The 19,790-nt window shown below is 32.8% G+C and overlaps 1 protein-coding gene across 1 annotated transcript; it reads left to right on the forward strand.

Annotated features, from left to right (window-relative positions):
• The first annotated feature begins 18,164 nt into the window (after window positions 1-18,164).
• Window positions 18,165-18,699, forward strand: LOC133290712 (uncharacterized). Its single transcript, XM_061488847.1, has one exon. The coding sequence runs from the start codon at window positions 18,235-18,237 to the stop codon at window positions 18,526-18,528; it is 294 nt and encodes a 97-aa protein (XP_061344831.1). The 5' UTR covers window positions 18,165-18,234; the 3' UTR covers window positions 18,529-18,699.
• Window positions 18,700-19,790: the final 1,091 nt, after the last annotated feature.

A 19,790-nucleotide genomic window follows, 5' to 3' on the forward strand; every position in this document is an offset into this window, starting at 1 on the left:
TTCCAAGTCTTCTTGTAAGTTATATTATATCCACACAAACGTTGTATTCTTTCTTGTATCAGAACTAGTTTTAAAGTTGGATCTTCCCTTAACATACCTATAAAAAATAAAGCAAGTTCTCAATATTGTTAATAAATATTTTCACTAAATAAATAACACAAACAAACCATATGTAACTGCACGTCATACAAAACATACTTATAATGGATGCTGATATAACATTTGAATCCAACTGTCTATGATCCCGGGCAAGACCTTTGTTCAGTCAGGTGTGTTCTTTACCCCACTTATTGACCACTTAAGTATTTTTATTCTTCGGCTTGATTGCCCTCACATACTAAGGACAACCGTGTTTGTGATTTCGACACTTCATCATAAATCTATACTCAACGTTTTTTGCAAGTACGGTTGTACGATGAGCCTTCATACAATGTAACTTCATGGCATGTTGCATTTCAGATTTGGAAAGAAACTCCTGAGACACATAAAATGGATCCCCTAATTGCCAACCACTGAGTGTCATCGTTACCATACAACATCTCCATCTCGTCATTAGCGTGCACCCAATTAATGAAGGAATAATGCAGACTTTCATTCCAAAATGGTTCAATCTCAGGCCCTACATCTAAAGCATGAAATTTTTGTCAGAAACAATAACAACACAAATATGAAATGTTACATGAAAGTTTAAATTTACAAACTTACCACTACTATGGGTTCGTGTTAGCATCAAAATCACCATCCACGTCAGTATCTGAGGTATCACCTAGTGGAATAACACTCTCAGGTTCTCCATCCTCATCGTTGTCCATTTATTCCTTCTCCTCCTCTTTCTCCCTCAATGTTATTTGACTTAACCCTTGTACAGGTGCAAATAGACCGACAACTCTGTCTTCTTGACCAAAATATTGTGGAGTTCTTGTATGCATAGGTGCAAATGAAGATTGACTAGAATCAACTTCAACATATATCTCAATAAAATTTTAAAATTTCCGGTCGGCAATTGCTTCTATGACACATTTCACATCTTCATCATCACATATATCGTTACTAATGTAGTATATAGCAACCTTACCAACTATAGTCTCCACCCTGTCTATCATTCGATGAATGCATTGGCTGTCTTGTAACCCTAATTTTTGGTGAATTCTCCCTTTGAGCTCGTTGTATTAGTGCCCTATTTGATTTTCATCATTTTGGTTTTCTTCAAATTAAACACCGGTAGGGCCTTCAAAATGCCTCCCATCGTGGTAGATAACTGTAACATACGTGTTTGAAGTTGATCTCATCTTTCACATGAAATTGGGACTAGGATTCAGATTTTTTGGGTTTGGATTTGGATTTTACCAAAAAAATGGAATATGTAAGTGTAATGATGTTTTCACAAGATTAAGGCTTTAGAGTTGGTGGGATAAAATAGTTTCTTGATGGTTGGATTACATATGAGAAACGAGAGAGATTTAGTGTAAAAAATATGTATAAGTAAAATGAGACTGAGATATAGATATAAAGGTTTTGGCATTATTTAATCATTTAAGTCATTGTTGCTTAATCGATTAAATAACAGGGTCAGCATTTTGGACATATTTTGACTGTTTAATTGATTAAGCCCCGTGGTTTAATCGATTAAACATGGACAAATTGGAGAAATGTTTTGGGTGAGGGGAAAAATACTTATTTTTTAATTAATGAACGACAAAATGATCAAAAAGCCTTATGTTATGTTATCAAATTAAATTTAATTCGGTTTGAGCAATATTAGATTTATATTGGGAGGCTCTTTCTTCATTATATATTTATTTTTTCAGGACTCTGTATTCAAAATTTAAAAATAAATTCTTCACCACTTGAATAAATTATTGTTTGTTATTGTTGGAATTTATATATATATATATATATATATAAATTGTATAGACAATCTATTGGTTATGAATAAGAAGTTTGGTAGTGAAAATGTGTGCCTTTTCGTCGACAAACAGATGTACCTTTTCATCCTAAACGATGTGTTGTTTCATCCTAACAGACATGTTTCATCATTGAATTGAACGAATGTGTCTTTTCGTGTCGAACGAATGTGTCTTTTCATGTCCAACGGATGTGTTGTTTCGTCGTCGAATAGGTGCCTTTTGGAACGTGACTTTACGTTGTCTATAAATAGACACTGACACCTTCAGAAAATGGATCCAATTTTCTGCACTGAAACTCTGCCGGAATTTTTCTCCTTCCGGTTTTGCATATTCCTTTTCATACTCCGGTGTGACTTCCTCTGGCATATTGTTGTGTTCGTTTGGGCTGTTGATTGGTAGTGCCGCCATTCTTCAGACGAAATCCGTTCTATCCTGGGAGACAAGTGTCCATCAACCTTGGGCATCAGTGAGGGGGCAAATTGTCTTAAGGAGACACGTTCTGTGGGCTCGGATTTAATTCCTCTACTTCTGACATATCATTCTATCTGATTTCATCATTCTGCTTGCATCATCATCTGATTTCAAGTAAGTCAGTTCTTTAATTTTAATATTTATAATTGCACAGTGATAATTCTGATCATCTACCTCCTCTGGTTCTATACATGGGTTCAATCTTTTAGTGATATAATATCACCCACTGTCTTCAATAACAATCTTAAGACAATTTTGGTGTTTTGAACCTGTGATCAGTATATTCTGTTTTATTTTATATACTGTTTTAATTTTATGTATTGTGTGATTAATCTGTGTGATTAATGAATCTATGTGATTAATCGAAGTTTCTGTTTGAGTAACAGAAATGTAATTTTTAATCTGTGTTTATGAAATCTTTTTATTTTTTGAAAGAACGATTTCACGAATTAGTTTATTTAATGACCCCTGATGCTTTGTTATTGCATTTGCCATATGGAAAATGTAAAAAACCTCAGTTACTGTATATACGATGTGTTGCCTGAATGCAATTGCATTAAATTAATAAAAAAGTGAATGCTTTCAACGATTTTCTTTTTACGGTGTTTTCCAAATAGTTATTTATTGAATGAAATATTTATTTATTTAAATTTAAAAGTGGCAGTTATGATAAACCGTTACATTGACTGATGAATTAAGGTTGCATTCTTGAATTTATGAATGGTGATCTATAAACAGTATGTGCAATAAAAGGATGCTATCTGTATTCGATACTATACGAGAGATACATGTCATCATTGAATGATGGTTTTACTGCATTGAATGATACCGAGGCATAATGCACTGTCAATGGGATCATAGTGTTTCTGCGATCATGGAGTTTTTTCATAATTTAAAAAAAAAGGGTGCCGTGGAAGTTAATTTTTAATCAGTATATAAATGGTAAAACTGTGGTTCCTTCGTGCACATGTATGATGTATTACATGATACTTTTTGTTCAATTATATGGAATCACAGTGGGTGGGAAATGTGAAGCACTTATTGGTGCATTGAAAGACTTTGTTTTTAGAATTAATACCAGTTTATTTCCACGGCTTTCCCTTTGAATTGGAATTAAAGTTGGCTTTAACTGAAGTTGTAGTAGGCCATTATTATGAGAAAAAAAAAGGGGAGAGAGGATGATTTCTAACCATTGCGTATATTTCTAATTGGAAGTTTAGTAACTTCTACGGTGCTGAAAGATGAACGAAAAGTTCAGACTTGTTGGTTGATGAATTGATAGGGGATATTTATGGTTTTTGGTGTGCATTTGATAAATTTATGGTTGTGATGTTTAATGGTCGGATGACTATTAAGCATTTAATGCATTAAATGACATCACAAAGGTATAGCCATTGTGGCATTGGGTACTATTTTAATTATTTTGAAACTTTGCTTTAATACATTCTTAAAGTTGACATTGAATGCATTAATTTTGAATTTGTGAACACATCATTCAGATGTTGCAATGTTTCAATTATGAGTAAATTTTATTTGATAAATAAAAAATGTGCAAGTGGCTTGATGCTTGAAGCACTGGTCTACTTCATAAGTTATGCGGATTCGTTTCTCAGTATGATGATATATATTGTTGGTATATGTTTAATATTGAAAAATCTTAGAATTGATTATATGGGAAAGCCATGTATTTATTGACATTCATACACATGGATCTGATGGTATATATAACAACATTTGATATCCATTAAATCGTGATTTATAAATGGGAAAGTTTTAACTTTATGATTTAGAAAAGTGATAACTCTTGCTTAAAAATGCACTATGTGCTTTGATGGATATAAAAGCCTTATATCTAGTGAAATATTTGATACTATGTGAACTCAAAAAGCTATCTTAGTGATGGCATGATCAAGGTCAATGGATGACTTTGAATATTGTAAATGACATGATGATTGTGTATCATTTTAGGGCTAAATTGGAATTTATTATTTGATATATGTGTTATAGTCGAATAATGTTAAATTGAAAGGTTAAGGTATTAAGGAGCGATCGAGGGGGAGATTATGATGTCCCTTTGAGGAATTTTGTTTAGAGTTTGAAATTTTACACCAAACGATGGCTCCTTATGCTCCACAATCCAATGGGATTGTTGAGAGGAATGATGTACTCTTTGAGGAATTTTGTTTAGAGTTTGGTACTATATATCAAAGGATTGCTCTTTATGGTGTTGCAATTTAATGTGATTGCGTATAAAGAACCAGACATTAAATAAAATGATGTTGTTGATGTCTGGTTTGTAGGGCAAAGTCATTTAATGACAAATTATATAATCAGTAAAGTACCCCACAAGAAAATTAAGAATATCCCCTATGAAATATGGAAAGGTAGGGAGCCTACCTTGAATTATCTTTAAGTGTGGGGGTGTTTGACAAAGAGCATACCATACGACGTATGGAAAGGAAAGAAGCCATCCCTGAAATACTTTAGAGTGTGGGGTACTTGGCTAAGGTTGTGGTTCCTAAACCCAAAAGGTTGAAAATCAGACCTAAAACCGTGGATTGTGTATTCATCGGTTATGCACTTAATAATAGTGCTTATCGGTTTCTAGTGTATAAATCTGATGTCTCAGATATACATGCTAATACGATTATTGAGTCAAAGGAAGTTACTTTCTTTGAAGACGTATTTCCGTATAAGAGGATACCTGAATCAAGTGGTAATAATGATGATCAGGTTGTGATACCTCAGGATGCTACAACTGATATTGATCCTATAGAGGATGTAGAAGATGAACCTAGACGTAGCAAGAGGCAAAAGACCGCCACATTCTTTGGACCTGATTTTATGACATATCTATTAGAAAATGAGCCTCGGACGTATAAGGAAGCTATAACGTCCCCGAAAGGACCATTCTGGGAAGAGGCTATCAATAGTGAGATAGAGTCTATCTTGTCCAACCACACTTGAGAATTGGTAAATCTTCCTCCTGGCAATAAGCCTTTAGGAAGTAAGTGGGCGTTCAAAAGAAAAATGAAAGAGAATGACACTATTGATAAATATAAAGCAAGGCTTGTAGTAAAAGGCTACAGGCAACGTGAAGGTCTCGATTATTTCAATACTTATTCACCTGTTACAAGGATCACATCCATTAGGTTGTTGATTGCGGTAGCTGCATTGAATGGATTAGAAGTACATCAAATGGATGTTAAAACCGCCTTCTTAAACGGCGACCTGGAAGAAGAGATATATTTAGAACAACCTGAAGGTTTCGTTATTCCAGGACAAGAACGGAAAGTTTGTCGCTTAATAAAATCCCTTTACGGGTTAAAGCAAGCTCCAAAATAATGGCATGAAAAATTTGACAAAGTTATGTTATCAAATGGTTTTCGAATTAATGAATGTGACAAATGTGTCTATGTTCGAAATACTGAAAAAGGTTTTGCCATTGTCTGTCTTTATGTAGACGACATGTTGATCATGGGTAGTAATAATCAAATGATTAATGTTACTAAACAATTACTTAAAAGTAAGTTTGAGATGAAAGATATGGGGATAGCAGACGTTATCCTAGGAATTAAAATCCATAGAACATCTGCAGGGTTGGCATTATCACAGGCTCACTATATAGTTAAGGTTCTTGAGAAATTCAAGAGTTTGAATATAACTCCTGTGAGGAACCCTATAGATTCTAATTTGAGTTTATTAAAGAACACTGGTAAAGCTACAACACAAAAGTTATATGCTCAAGTGTTGGGAAGCCTTATGTATGTTATGAACTGCACCAGACCTGATACTGCTTATGCAGTAAGTCTGCTAAGTCGCTTTACCAGTAATCCAAATGAGAATCATTGGAAAGCTATGGTAAGAGTTTTGGGATACTTGAAGTATACTTAGAATTATGCTTTGCATTACGAAAAATACCCCGCGGTTATAGAAGGGTATTGTGATGCAAATTGGATCACCAGCTATAACGACACTAGATCCACAAGTGGATATGTGTTCACCCTTGGTGGAGGTGCTGTGTCTTGGAAATCGTCCAAGCAAACCTGCATTGCAAGGTCAACCATGGAAGCAGAATTTATTGCTTTAGATAAGGCCGGTGAAGAAGCCGAATGGCTTCGTAATTTTATTGAGGATGTTCCTAATTGGCCAAGACCGGTCCCAGTCGTATGCATACATTGTGATAGCCAAGCAGCTATTGGAAGGGCCAAGAACGCCATGTATAACGGTAAGTCTAGACACATACGTCGAAGACATGATACCGTTAGACAACTACTCTCGAATGGAATCATTTCAATTGACTATGTTAAGTCTAAGGAGAACATAGCGGATCCGTTAACCAAAGGGATTCCTAGATAGTTGGTTGAAAATTTGTCGAAAGGAATGGGTTTAAGGCCTATCAATTGTTGAGCATTGCGGTAACTCTACCTAGAAGAGTGGAGATCCCATGAACTAGGTTCAAAGAGACAACTAAGTGATGGTCAACTGTTCAAACACTGTGGAGTTTTTAAACTCATACTCATTCCTAAGACAAGGCAGTGTATTTATGAGGGTAAGCACTTAGGCTTTTAATGATTTCTTAATCTGTTGTGTTCAGATGATGTATAGTGAGGTACATCACAAGAAATCACCTATGTGAGTGTGAAGTGAGGGCCGCTTCTATGAGAATTTTACAAAGGCCGATTCTCTAAAATACTCGCAGAACCAGGCAGGTGTCCCACGGCCAAAATGGGCGCAACAAAGGACCAACAATGCTAGAGAAGCAATTGTGTGACTCCTATTGTCTAGGTATACACTAAAGGTTGACGGTTCAAGTCGACCTAGACCACCGATTGACCGAGTATATCCGATAGGTTTTCACTAGAGAAGGTTCAAAGGTAACTCCACCTGTCTCGATGCAGTTGTTTCTCGTTGAGGAAATTACACTTTGCATTTATACTCTTGTGCATTTTTTGTCACAATGATTTGACTTCTTATCCATGTGGGGGATTGTTGGAATTTATATATATATATATATATATATATATATATATATATATATATATATATATAAATTGTATAGACAATCTATTGGTTATGAATAAGAAGTTTGGTAGTGAAAATGTGTGCCTTTTCGTCGACAAACAGATGTATCTTTTCATCCTAAACGATGTGTTGTTTCATCATAACAGACATGTTTCATCCTTGAATTGAACGAATGTGTCTTTTCGTGTCGAACGAATGTGTCTTTTCATGTCCAACGGATGTGTTGTTTCGTCGTCGAATATGTGCCTTTTGGAACGTGACTTTACGTTGCCTATAAATAGACACTGACACCTTCAGAAAATGGATCCAATTTTCTGCACTGAAACTCTGCCGGAATTTTTCTCCTTCCGATTTTGCATATTCCTTTTCATACTCCGGTGTGACTTCCTCTGGCATATTGTTGTGTTCGTTTGGGCTGTTGATTGGTAGTGCCGCCATTCTTCAGACGAAATCCGTTCTATCCTGGGAGACAAGTGTCCATCAACCTTGGGCATCAGTGAGGGGGCAAATTGTCTTAAGGAGACACGTTCTGTGGGCTCGGATTTAATTCCTCTACTTCTGACATATCATTCTATCTGATTTCATCATTCTGCTTGCATCATCATCTGATTTCAAGTAAGTCAGTTCTTTAATTTTAATATTTATAATTGCACAGTGATAATTCTGATCATCTACCTCCTCTGGTTCTATACATGGGTTCAATCTTTTAGTGATATAATATCACCCACTGTCTTCAATAACAGTTATAACATATATTTGATTTAACTGTTTATGTGATTAATAAATTAAAAATATTAAGTGTAAGTGATATTAACAATTAACAATGGATCTAAAGCTGCATACCAAAAAAAAAAAAAAATCTAAAACTCGCATGGTTGAAGATTATCCTTTTCTCGTATGTATACTTTAATTTTATATTTGGAAAGAAAGATTCTATTGTAAGTGGATTTCCGATTCTCGATCAATTTTATTTTTAGAAAGCCAGTTACTGACCTTTGGTCCTTTTATTTTTAAGGGTCGTTGCTTGCATGACGTCATGCGGTATTACGAAACCAGCCATAACGCAAACAAACTGATAATAAAAGCCAAACAGTGAAGTTCAGTTCACAGCGTAGCGGAGAAAATGGGAGTGGATCCTCTATGTAGAAAAGTGGTCACGTGGTCATATTTTTTTATCACAATCACTTATTCATGATGAGTGGAGAAAGAGAAAAGTATATAATTTTTGAATGAGTGGTTGTGATAAAAAAACATGATCACATGATACATGATCACTTTTTCACATGAGATGATCCACTCCCGGAGAAAATTGAGTTTAATTTCCATTAAATATATTTTTGGATAAGGTTGAAGAGCTTTAATTATAATTAAATCATAATTCGAAATTATAATTAAAGTTGAAGTTTATAATATATTCGGATGACCGACTTGCCTAAAAAAAAGTAATTAGAGTCAATATAAAAAAAAAAAAAAACAAGACTGACTCATCTCATAAGAAATAATTAGAGTAGATATAAAAAAATAAAAGTAAAATTGCTAATAAGCGCACCTTATGTGGATAGAAAATGCCTTGTTGCTTGTGCAATACTGGATAAAGGATATATGCTCCAAAGACTTTTGGTTGAAGCACAACTTGTGTGGAGATAGTAACGGCTCGTGGAATTATAAGCACTTGATCATGGATATATACTCCCAAGCTTTTTCCCATCCAAAACAATCCAACTTGTTTGTTAGGGAATTTTTTTTTATGCTCCACTCTCACGTGGTCTTACTATTTAGGAAGTCCATCTGATCTTTTCATTCAAAGAGTGATATTTGGATAAAAATTTATTTTTTATTTTTTCTCTTTTTTCTTTGTTCAATAGTTATTTGATTTTGATTAGTCCGAAACCACTGAGGTAACAGTGGTCCGAAATCATTAAAATTCTTCTCATTTGGTAGAATATTACATTATTATCGAATTGCGTGAACAAGCAAATAATTGGATTCCCTTCCTCGCATCTATATATTGTAGGCTTAGTTAGTTGGTAATATTAAGGCAATCCAATACCAAAACACACTAAGGTAGATAGCACTTCAAGAGTAACAAAAGGATGTCAAGTGCTAGGATTAGGCAACTCCGCGCCCTTCTCGAGGCTGAGGAAGCAGCCCAAGGGTCCAATGATGGTACTCAAAACTCGTTCAACAACCATGGCGTTGGGAACCAAGATTTCTCCAATGCAAAGATCAACAGTGGCGCAAATTCTGGCGACCGTAATGGTGGCACTACATATAGTGGTACTTTCAAAGGCGGCTATGGGGGCATTATCAATGGTGGCCTCAATGATGGCATCCATGGTGGCACGAACTCACCGACCATCAACTAATGATTAAGTATATGATATATGTTGCGCAATATGATCTGCTATATCATGTTATGCTACTAATAATGAATAGGACCTACAACTCTACTGGCCTGTACTCTGTAAAATAAGTGTAATGATATGAGAGGAGGTTAAGAATATTAGACCTCTGCTTTTATAATAAACCTCTGTTTAGTTGTTCTATTGATAAGGTTTAAGTGCTTCAAGGTTTCCATACTTGGGGAAGAGACTAAATTTCAAACATTAAAGAAAGTAATTATTGAAAAGGTCTCTTCATAATTTCATAACAATGTTTATGAAAAAACGTTGTCAACAAAAAAAACCAGAGGTTCTTCAAGATTTTAATTACACTTCGAGTTTAGTATACCCAAGCTAATAATAAAAATATGGTACTTGGATTACATAATCATATCATTGTTGGATTAAAACATTTTAATAAATTTTAATCATTAAAAATGTTTCTTTTAGAATATCTTCTTTAATTTATATAAACTAGAGGAGGTCGCAAGTCCGAATAGATCACTCGTGAATCTGGCATACTTGACCTGAGTGTAAAAAATTGATTTCGTTTAGGCATTCGGGTTAAATTGAGTAAATGAAAGTTTGATCATTTTTATTTTTTTCGAAGCCCCTTCGTTCCAAACGCGATTGATGCATAGGCGTAACTAGGTAAGGGCCAGCGCTCCTCCCTAAATTTTGCAATTTTTTTATTGTACAGAGGCAAGATGAGTAAGAGTTATAAGTCTTACTCTAGAGTCAAAAGATCTCTCCCCATATATATATATATATATATATATATATATATATATATATATATATATATATATATATATATATATAATCCACATACCATTAAAAAAGTTTATCACTCTTACAATCAATTTAATCACCGTTGATTTCCGTCAATCTAACGGTTATAATTTATTAGAAATTAATAATATTTATTATGTTACACTTATTAATTAATTATTAATTCTCAATAAATTATAATTGTTAGATTGACAGAAATCAACGGTGATTATATTAATTATAAGAGTGGTAAAAAAAATTTGTAGTAAGTATATCCTGCCTATATATGTATATTATAAAATAATATTTTGGCCTAAATTTTTTTTTATATATTTGTACTTAAAAGAATAAGGTGCAGTTGGCCTAAAAAATTAGGTCTATTTTTCTCAAAGTCCCTTTGCATTTCCACGTACAATTGAATCTTTCGTTTGATGCTCGTGTTTATTGTAATCACCTACAAACCAATAAATAATAGCACATTTTTATTTTATATAAAAAATTACATAATGTTTTTATATAATAAATTATAATGTACATCATGTTTTGGATTCTTTTGTTCAAACACAAAACCAATCATTATAAAGCACGGAAAGCTTCATGTATTGAAATAATAATTATTTAAGATTCTTTACAAAAAATAAAAATTATTAAATACTCATAATTACAAAAAAATAAATATAAACTACAGCAAACAGATTACAATGAGTGTATTTAGCTGCTCCAGTAATTCTCGTGTTGCTTAATGGGTATGTTTAATGAAGCTAAGGTTTGAGTTAAGAGTTTTATTTTTTTTCCACAATTTGTTTGTCCAAATGTCAAATTCAGACTAACCAATTTCTTCGTATTTCTTTGATTACATATATTGTAAAAAAAATTATTTTAAATTTTTTGACAGATTCAATTATAGAAAAGTTTAATAATATGATAAAATATAGAGCAAGAGTTAAATAAACTGACCTGAAATCTTGTAATAAATTTCTTTCGAGTTTTTTAAATTAGGTTCATATTGTATATAGGATTAAAACTTTATCATGTTACAAGAGAAAGTTTTAACTTTCCAACTGACACAAAAAATTATGGGGCTGCACCACTAGGATTAGCCTAGTGGTGTTGGGTGTATGTAGTGTGTATTAGGTTGCAAGTTTAATTCTTGTAATATTCAAAAAAAAAAAATTATGGAGCTCACTATTTAAAAAAAAGATATGATGTGATTTTTTTGTGTTTGCAGCCGGTTAAAACTTTCTTCTATAATACGAGAAACTTTTAACCCTATGTTGTATCGATTTTTTTCTTATTTCATTTTTGTTTTCGGTCCTGCCAATTTGTTTTTGGTATGCTGCCAATTTGTTTTTTTATCTGCCATTGATTTGACATTCCACCCGCTTCCTTTCACTTTATATATTTATTTTCCGCACACAAACTTTTTGATATAGGAGGTCAGATCATTACGAGTCTGTTTGATTTCTATTCTCAAAAATAATTTTTAAGTTTTTAAAGCAAAAAAGAAAAAAAAAATATGTTTGGAAATGATTGTTTTGCAAGTGCTTCTCAAAAACAATGATTCTTTTTTAGATTTTAAAAACTAAAAAACCAAAACAACCTCTCGATAGTCTTCGGAGGTGTTTTTGATTTTTTTTTGTTTAGCGGTGACAATTTTGTAAATATCAGGATTCATTAATGGCAATTTTGTAAATATCATGACTCAAAACAATTACTTTATGGTGACATTTTTGTAATTCTAAAACTTCATTAATGGTATTTTTATAAATAATTACAACTTCTTTATAACTTTAATTTAACTATACTCAAATAAATTTTTCTATTTTTTTACTCTCAAAATTAGTTTTTAAAATTCATATTCAAAACTGTTTTTTAAAACAAAAAAACAAAAATTTTTCAAACACACCCATAGTTTCAAACACACTCAAAACAAAACAGTTTTTACTTTATGTTTACCTGTTATTGTTTTTTTTTTCAAATGCTTGTAAGAATTTTTAGAACACTGATTAAAGAGTCAAAAATAAAATTATAATCATTGAGCCAAAAAACTATGAAGTAGCGTCAAAGCAAGAAGTATTGAGAAAAGCCATGGAAGAAGAAATAAAGATGATCGAGAAGAATGAGACTTGGGAGCTAGTGGATCTTCCTCAAGAGAAAGAAGTCCTTAGAGTTAAGTGGGTCTATAAGACAAAACTTAACTCAGATGGCTCAATTGAAAAACATAAAGCAAGACTAGTTGCAAAGGGATATGGTCAACAGTTCGACAACGACTACAATGAAACATTTACTCCAGTTGCGTGACTTGACACAATTAAAGCTTTGATTGCACTAGCAGCACAAAAGAAGTGGAAGATTTACCAACTAGACATCAAGTCTGCATTTCTCAATGGCTACCTTGAAGAAAAAATTTATGTGGAGCAACATCAAGGGTTCGTGTTGAATTGTCAAGAAGACAAAGTTCTTAAGTTAGAGAAAGCACTATATGGTCTAAAGCAAGCTCTGCGAGCATGGTATAGTAGAATAGACAACTACTTCATTGAGAAAGGATTTAGGAGGAGTAAAAGCGAGCCAACACTACACATCAAGAACCAAGTTACAACTGACACACTTATTGTCTCCATATATGTTGACGATATCATCTATACAGGAAACAATGAGAAAATGGTCCAAGAATTAAAAGAAGATATGATGAAGACATTCGATATGACAGATCTTAGTCTAATTCACTATTTTCTCGAAATTGAGATAGCTCAAATAGAAGAAAGCATATTTTTTCTCACAAAAGTGAAGAAATTCAAGATGGAAGGTTGCAAGACAGTAGCTACTCCATTAGGTAGCAAGAAAGGATTAACAAGTGGCGATGGCACACCAAGCGCAGATAACACACTATTTCGAAGCCTCATTGGAAACCTGCTTTATCTAACAGCTACAAGACCTAATATTATGTATGCTGCTAGTCTATTATCAAGGTTCATGAAGAGGCTAAGCAAAGTTCGCTATGGAGAAACAAAATGAGTACTGCGATACTTGCAAGGAACAAAGAACTATGGCATATAGTATGAGTCTACTCTTAATTTGAAATTGATTGGTTATACTTACAGTGATAGGGTAGGATTAATGGATGATATGAAGAGAACTCAAGCTATGCTTTCACACTTGGCTTAGGAATATTCTCTTGGGCATCAAAGAAGCAAGAAACAGTTTCTCAATCATCAGCAGAAGCAGAGTATATAGCAGCAGCTATAACTACAAGTCAAACCATATGGCTCAAGCGCATACTTGAAGACATGGGAGAGTCACAGATTCAAAGGACAAAGATATAATATGATTGCTACTCCGCTATAGCAATGATAAAGAATCCTATGTTTCATGAAAGAACTAAACACATCAGTATCAAATATCACTTCATTAGGGAAGCAGAAATAAATAAAGAAATAGAGCTTAAGCACTGCAAGAATGAAGAACAATTAGTAGACATTTTCACAAAGTCACTACCAAGATCAAAGTTCGAATTACTAAGAGATATATTGGAGTTACAGAAATGCGCATCAAGGACGAGTATTAGAAGATGCTGCACATTTCTAGAATTTTCTTGGATTGGCTAATAAGATTAAAACTTATGTAGATTATTCTAGAATGTCTTAAGAGTTAAGGAAAAATGTATGGTGTAATAATCTTGATTTAGAGTTTTCTAGATAAACAAATGTAGACCACATGTTAACGAGGTCGGGACTCCTATAAATACCTCCAAAGCCACGTAGTTCATGTAAGAATAAAAACACTAGTCCTCTTCTAAACTAAGTTCTCACATTTCTATAACCAACTCCACCAAATATTCTCATGAATATCACACTCATATTCATACAATACTATCTATCTCATCCTTCAAAGCAAAACACTTCCGACCAATATTCTAACAACTATCATCAATATTATATGGTTTTAATAAAAATGAAACTGGAGCTACAGTGGTACGGACCTTAAGGTCACTAACCCAAAAACTAGCTCAAAGGTTGGGAGTTTTTAAAGCCTTATAAACTCCACATTAGTTGTATAGGCAACCAATGTGGGACTTGTAACATTGCCACCTCCTTTAAGGGCGGATGTCCACTGGGGCTTTCACTTTATCGACACTGACCCGATGGTAGCCCTTCCCTTTTGGCGGTTTCACTCACATATCAGTATTCAGTTTAACATCCCTTTGGGAGGTATGACACCTTAATACAGCCTATAGGTATCCCTTTTGTGGCCTCCTTAACTCTCAACGGAAGCATCAATTAATACAGACCTTGAGGTCGCCGCCTCAAAAGCTAACTCAAAGAGTAAGAGTGCTTAAAGCCTTATAAACCCCACATAAATTGTATAGACAACCGATGTAGGACTTGTTACATACAGCTATAATGGTATGTAACCAGTGGCAGACCCGAGATATTTTTTTTATGTCTGCACAATTTTTTTATTTTTATTTTAAAGATCATAATCATGATTCAATTTTTGCTTCCACTTCAAAAGTAAAGCTTTGGTGAATCAACCAAAGTTTTAAGGAAATAATAGATAATGATAATTTAAAAAAAAATAAACACCACAAAAGACATTTGTCAAATATAGTATAATTATAAGAGTTAATCAATCAAAAACCAACCTTTGTCGATGTCTATTTGATCCAAAGTTGGCCACTTTTGTTTCACAAAAAAACGTGAAAAATTCTGTGAGATTCTCCTCCACTTGATGAAGATTGAATTTCAGGAATATTGATGTTTATTAAGATTTGGAGCTAATAAGGTTTATAAAAAAAAAAAAAGAGACAAAGCAATGAGCTAGGGTTTAAGCTTTAAGCTTTAAGCTTTTAATATTATAGGGATTTGTTGGGTTAGACATATTTTTACCTTTTTCTTTTAATTTTTTTATTTCTTTTTTTTTCTTGACTTGAAGCACTCATCTAATGTGAAAAAATAAATTTCCCAACTTTATATCTGCAAGTGCAGTCACTTGCACTAAGGTGCGTCCGCGGTAGTATGTAACATATAAATGACACAACGTATCTTAAGGCTTAAGAGACATTTTCTATTAACAAATCTCCATTAATTTTTGTTAGTTGTACTATTATTAGCCCTTACACGATTTATTTTGCTTACTATTACCTACAACTGTACAAAAGTACAAGGGACCTGCCTTCTCAGGCATCAGTTTCTTTCTTTTTGTAAAGGGCATAAGATTCTTCAATCTAATTAAATATAATATGATGCCACACCCACAATAACCCAAAAATATATATTATATAATACCAAGCTTCGAATTAATTTAAGCTTATAAACAACGCCTGATGTAACAACAAAACGATAGATTATATTATATCTTCCCAATACAATTATGCATATGATAAGATGTGAAGAAATTGAAGGTCCCAAAGCAAAATTGGGTTCTCTCACGATGTATCGTCAGCACAATTAATTTAAACATTATATATTTATTTCCATCTTATTAAATTTTTTTCTTTCATAATTACAAAATAATTAAGATTACACTCGCTACATATTCTAACACATTAATTTTATTATTTGCATGAGGTAAGTTATTTGGCACAGAAGTTAATATTTTTTACATTTGAATACTATTTATATATAATTACATAAATAAAATTTTAAAATCCAAAATGACAGGAACAAATAATATGCTAGAAACAATAATAAGGTTATATTTTAGAGAATCTGGTAGGTAATATTTTAGGAAGATGCTTATTAGTTGGATTCGATTTTAAGACAATAATCAAGCATCGATGCAATTTGCTAGCCATTCAGTGCTTGGTTTCCTTGATTCTATTCTATCCATTCATTTTGAATAATATATATATATATATATATATATATATATATATATATATATATATATATATATAGAGAGAGAGAGAGAGAGAGAGAGTCAAGAAGGCTCTTTATATCCCCTTCCATCCCTTTTAATTACTCCTTACCTTCTTGGGCATCAGATTCTCCAATCTCTACTATAACATGATGCCACACCCACATTAACCAAAAAAAAATAAAAATAAATAATATACCGATGTTCTTTGAATTAAAGCTTAAAAAAAAGGAATGATGCAGCAACAAAACGATAATTTATTATATTATATCTGCCGGATGTGATTATGTATAAGACAAGGTGGGAGGAAATTGAAGGTCCCAAAGCAGAACCAGTATTCACAAACTTGGAGACTCATTCCAAGACAGGTTATGCATGGCTGTGGTCTAATTAACCTGAATATTTTACCAAACCTTCCTTATATATATGAATATAGCCATATTAACTTACATATATACAATCACGGGCAATATACCCTAACCTTGCCCGTGATTGTACTTCGATTGCTATTTATGAATAAATTTTTTCAAAGGTTAGAGAAAATGAAAGAAATGAAAAGTCAAAATTTTAAAAATAAAGATTCGGCTCTTTTAATCTTTCATAGATCGACCCAAAGTGCAATCACAATCAGTGACCCAAGTGATATCACGCCCTTAAGAAACAGAGCCAAACCGAAATACTCGGCTGACTACATTCATTCAAAGGCCCAGAATTTTTTAGCTGTTGTTAATTCTCTTTTAGACGTTGTTAATTCTGTTTCAGTCATTTAGCGTGTATGTTATGAAAAATAAATACGGAAAATAATAAAAAGGAAAAACTCAGATAGGTTGGATAATTTCTCTCACAATTCTCTCCTTCCTCTCCTCTAAACCCTACAATATATAAGTTACATTGTATTTTTTTTGTTATCAAATTAAATTTAATTCGGTTCGAGCAATATTGGATTTATAATGGGTGGCTCTTTCGTCATATTATATATATATATATATATATATATATATATATATATATATATATATGGGTAATCATTTATATTTTATTTTTTATGACTCGAATTCAAAACTTAAAAGTAAACTATATACCACTTGAGTAAATAATTATTTGTTATAACTTATATATATTTTTTGGTAAACATAACTTATATATTTAAATGTATTAAAATTTTGACATTTATTATTAATCATTAATTTCATTTACGTTTAACTGTTTATGTTAGTAATAAATTAAAAATATTAAGTGTAAGTGGGATTAACAGTTAACAATGGATCTAAAACTCGCATGGTTGAAGGTTATCCTTTTCCCGTATGTATTTTATATTTGTAAAGAAAGATTCTATTGTAATTAGTGGATTTTGGATTCTCGATCAATTTTTTTTTAGAGAGCTAGTTACTGACGTCATGTGGTATTACGTAACCAGCCATAACACAAACAAACTGATAAATATATCGAAATTGCTACTAAGCGCACCTTATGCATGTGGATAGAAAATGTCTTGTTGCTTGTGCAATACTTGATAAAGGATATATGCTCCAAGACTTTTGCTTGGAAGCACAACTTGTGTGTTGTGGAGATAGTAACGACTCGTGGAAATATAATTAGCACTTGATAGTTGATAATGGACATATACTCCAAAACTTTTTCCCTTCCAAAAGAAGACAACATGTTTGTTAGAATATTACATTATTATAGTTTTGCGTGAACAAGCAAATAATTGGATTCCCTTCCTCGCATCTATATATTGTAGGCTTAGTTAGTTGGTAATATTAAGGCAATCCAATACCTAAACACACTAAGGTAGATAGCACTTCAAGAATAACAAAAGGATGTCATCAAGTGCTGTGCTTAGGCAACTCCTCGCCCTTCTGGAGGCTGAGGAAGCAGCCAAAGGGTCCAATAATGGTACTCAAAACTCATTCAATAACCATGGCGATGGGAACCAAGATTTCTCCAATGCAAAGATAAACAGTGGCGCATATTCTGGCGACCGTAACAGGTATCGCACCACAAACAACCATGGTCGCCGCACTATAAATAACAGTGGTACTTTCAATGGCCATGGCAATGGGGGCTTTATCGATGGTGACTTTGATGCCTCAACAACGAACCACAACTATTGATTAAGTATGATATATCTGTATTTGATATATGTTAAGCAATATGATCTCCTATATCATGTTATGCTACTAATAATGAATAGGAGCTACAGCTCTACTGGTCTGTACTCTGTACAATAAAAGTAATGACACGAGAGGAGGTTAAGAATATTAGACCTCTGCTTTTATAATAAACCTTATTATTGAAATAGCTCAAGAAATATTTCAACTCAAAATCTAAGGTATTGGGTGAAAGTCTTTTTAATAATTTATATTATTTTAAAACACATTCTTTCACGCAAGAGCTCATTGGATTTGAAACGTGAACATTACATACGCCTAATTTTTGGTTTATCTTATGTGTTTTTTATTTATAATTCCACTAGAAAGTGAAAGGTAGTGAGGATAGAACTCGTGACCTTGTGGTCTGATGTCATGTAAATAATTGTTTCAACCCAAAATTCTAAGGTGTTGGGTGAATACTTTTTTAATGATTTATATTACTCTCTAACAACCTCTTCATAATTCCATAACAATGTTTTTAAGATTTTAATTATAAAAAGGTTCTTCAAGATTTTAATTAAATCCTTATACACTTCGAGTGTAGTATACCCAAGCTAATAATAAAAATATAATACGTGGATTACATAATCATATAATTGTTGGATTAAAACATTTTAATAAATTTTAAATTAAATTTCAATCATTAAAAATGTTTCTTGTAGAATATCTTCTTTAATTTATATAAACTAGAGGAGGTCGCAAGTCCGAATAGATCACTCCAGAATTTGGCATTCTCGACCTGAGAGTAAAAAATTGATTTGGTTTGGGCATTCGGGTAAAATTGAGTAAATGAAAGTTTGATCTTTTTTATTTTTTCGAAGACCCTTCAGTCCAAACGCGTTTCGTAACTCGACGTCCGATATATAAAACTCTGGTCAAAGAACTTGCAACGAAGCTCATACAATGCCTTAGCATCTGCAGCACTAGATAACGGATATATACCCTATGTCACCTTCTTGTCAAAAGGAATCCATGCTATTCAAAGTTGGTTGGCTAAAATACAGCTTCCTAACCAAGCAAAGCATCGGGTTCCTTCAATGTCTCTATAATTTGTTATTTTTACACTGTATAAGTTGATTCTTTCTCCATATATATACACATAAATAATATACTTCTTTGATATAAAATTTAAATTTATATACTCATTTTTTCCTAAACATTTGTCTAGTCTTTATGCATAATAGAGTCATTATGTATATAATGAAAGAAAAAATAACCTTTTT

This window comes from Gastrolobium bilobum, unplaced genomic scaffold (genome assembly GCF_033153095.1).
Source record: "Gastrolobium bilobum isolate Gb01-03AN ecotype WA unplaced genomic scaffold, APGP_CSIRO_Gbil_v1 utg5903, whole genome shotgun sequence".
Classification (NCBI taxonomy): Eukaryota; Viridiplantae; Streptophyta; class Magnoliopsida; order Fabales; family Fabaceae; genus Gastrolobium; species Gastrolobium bilobum.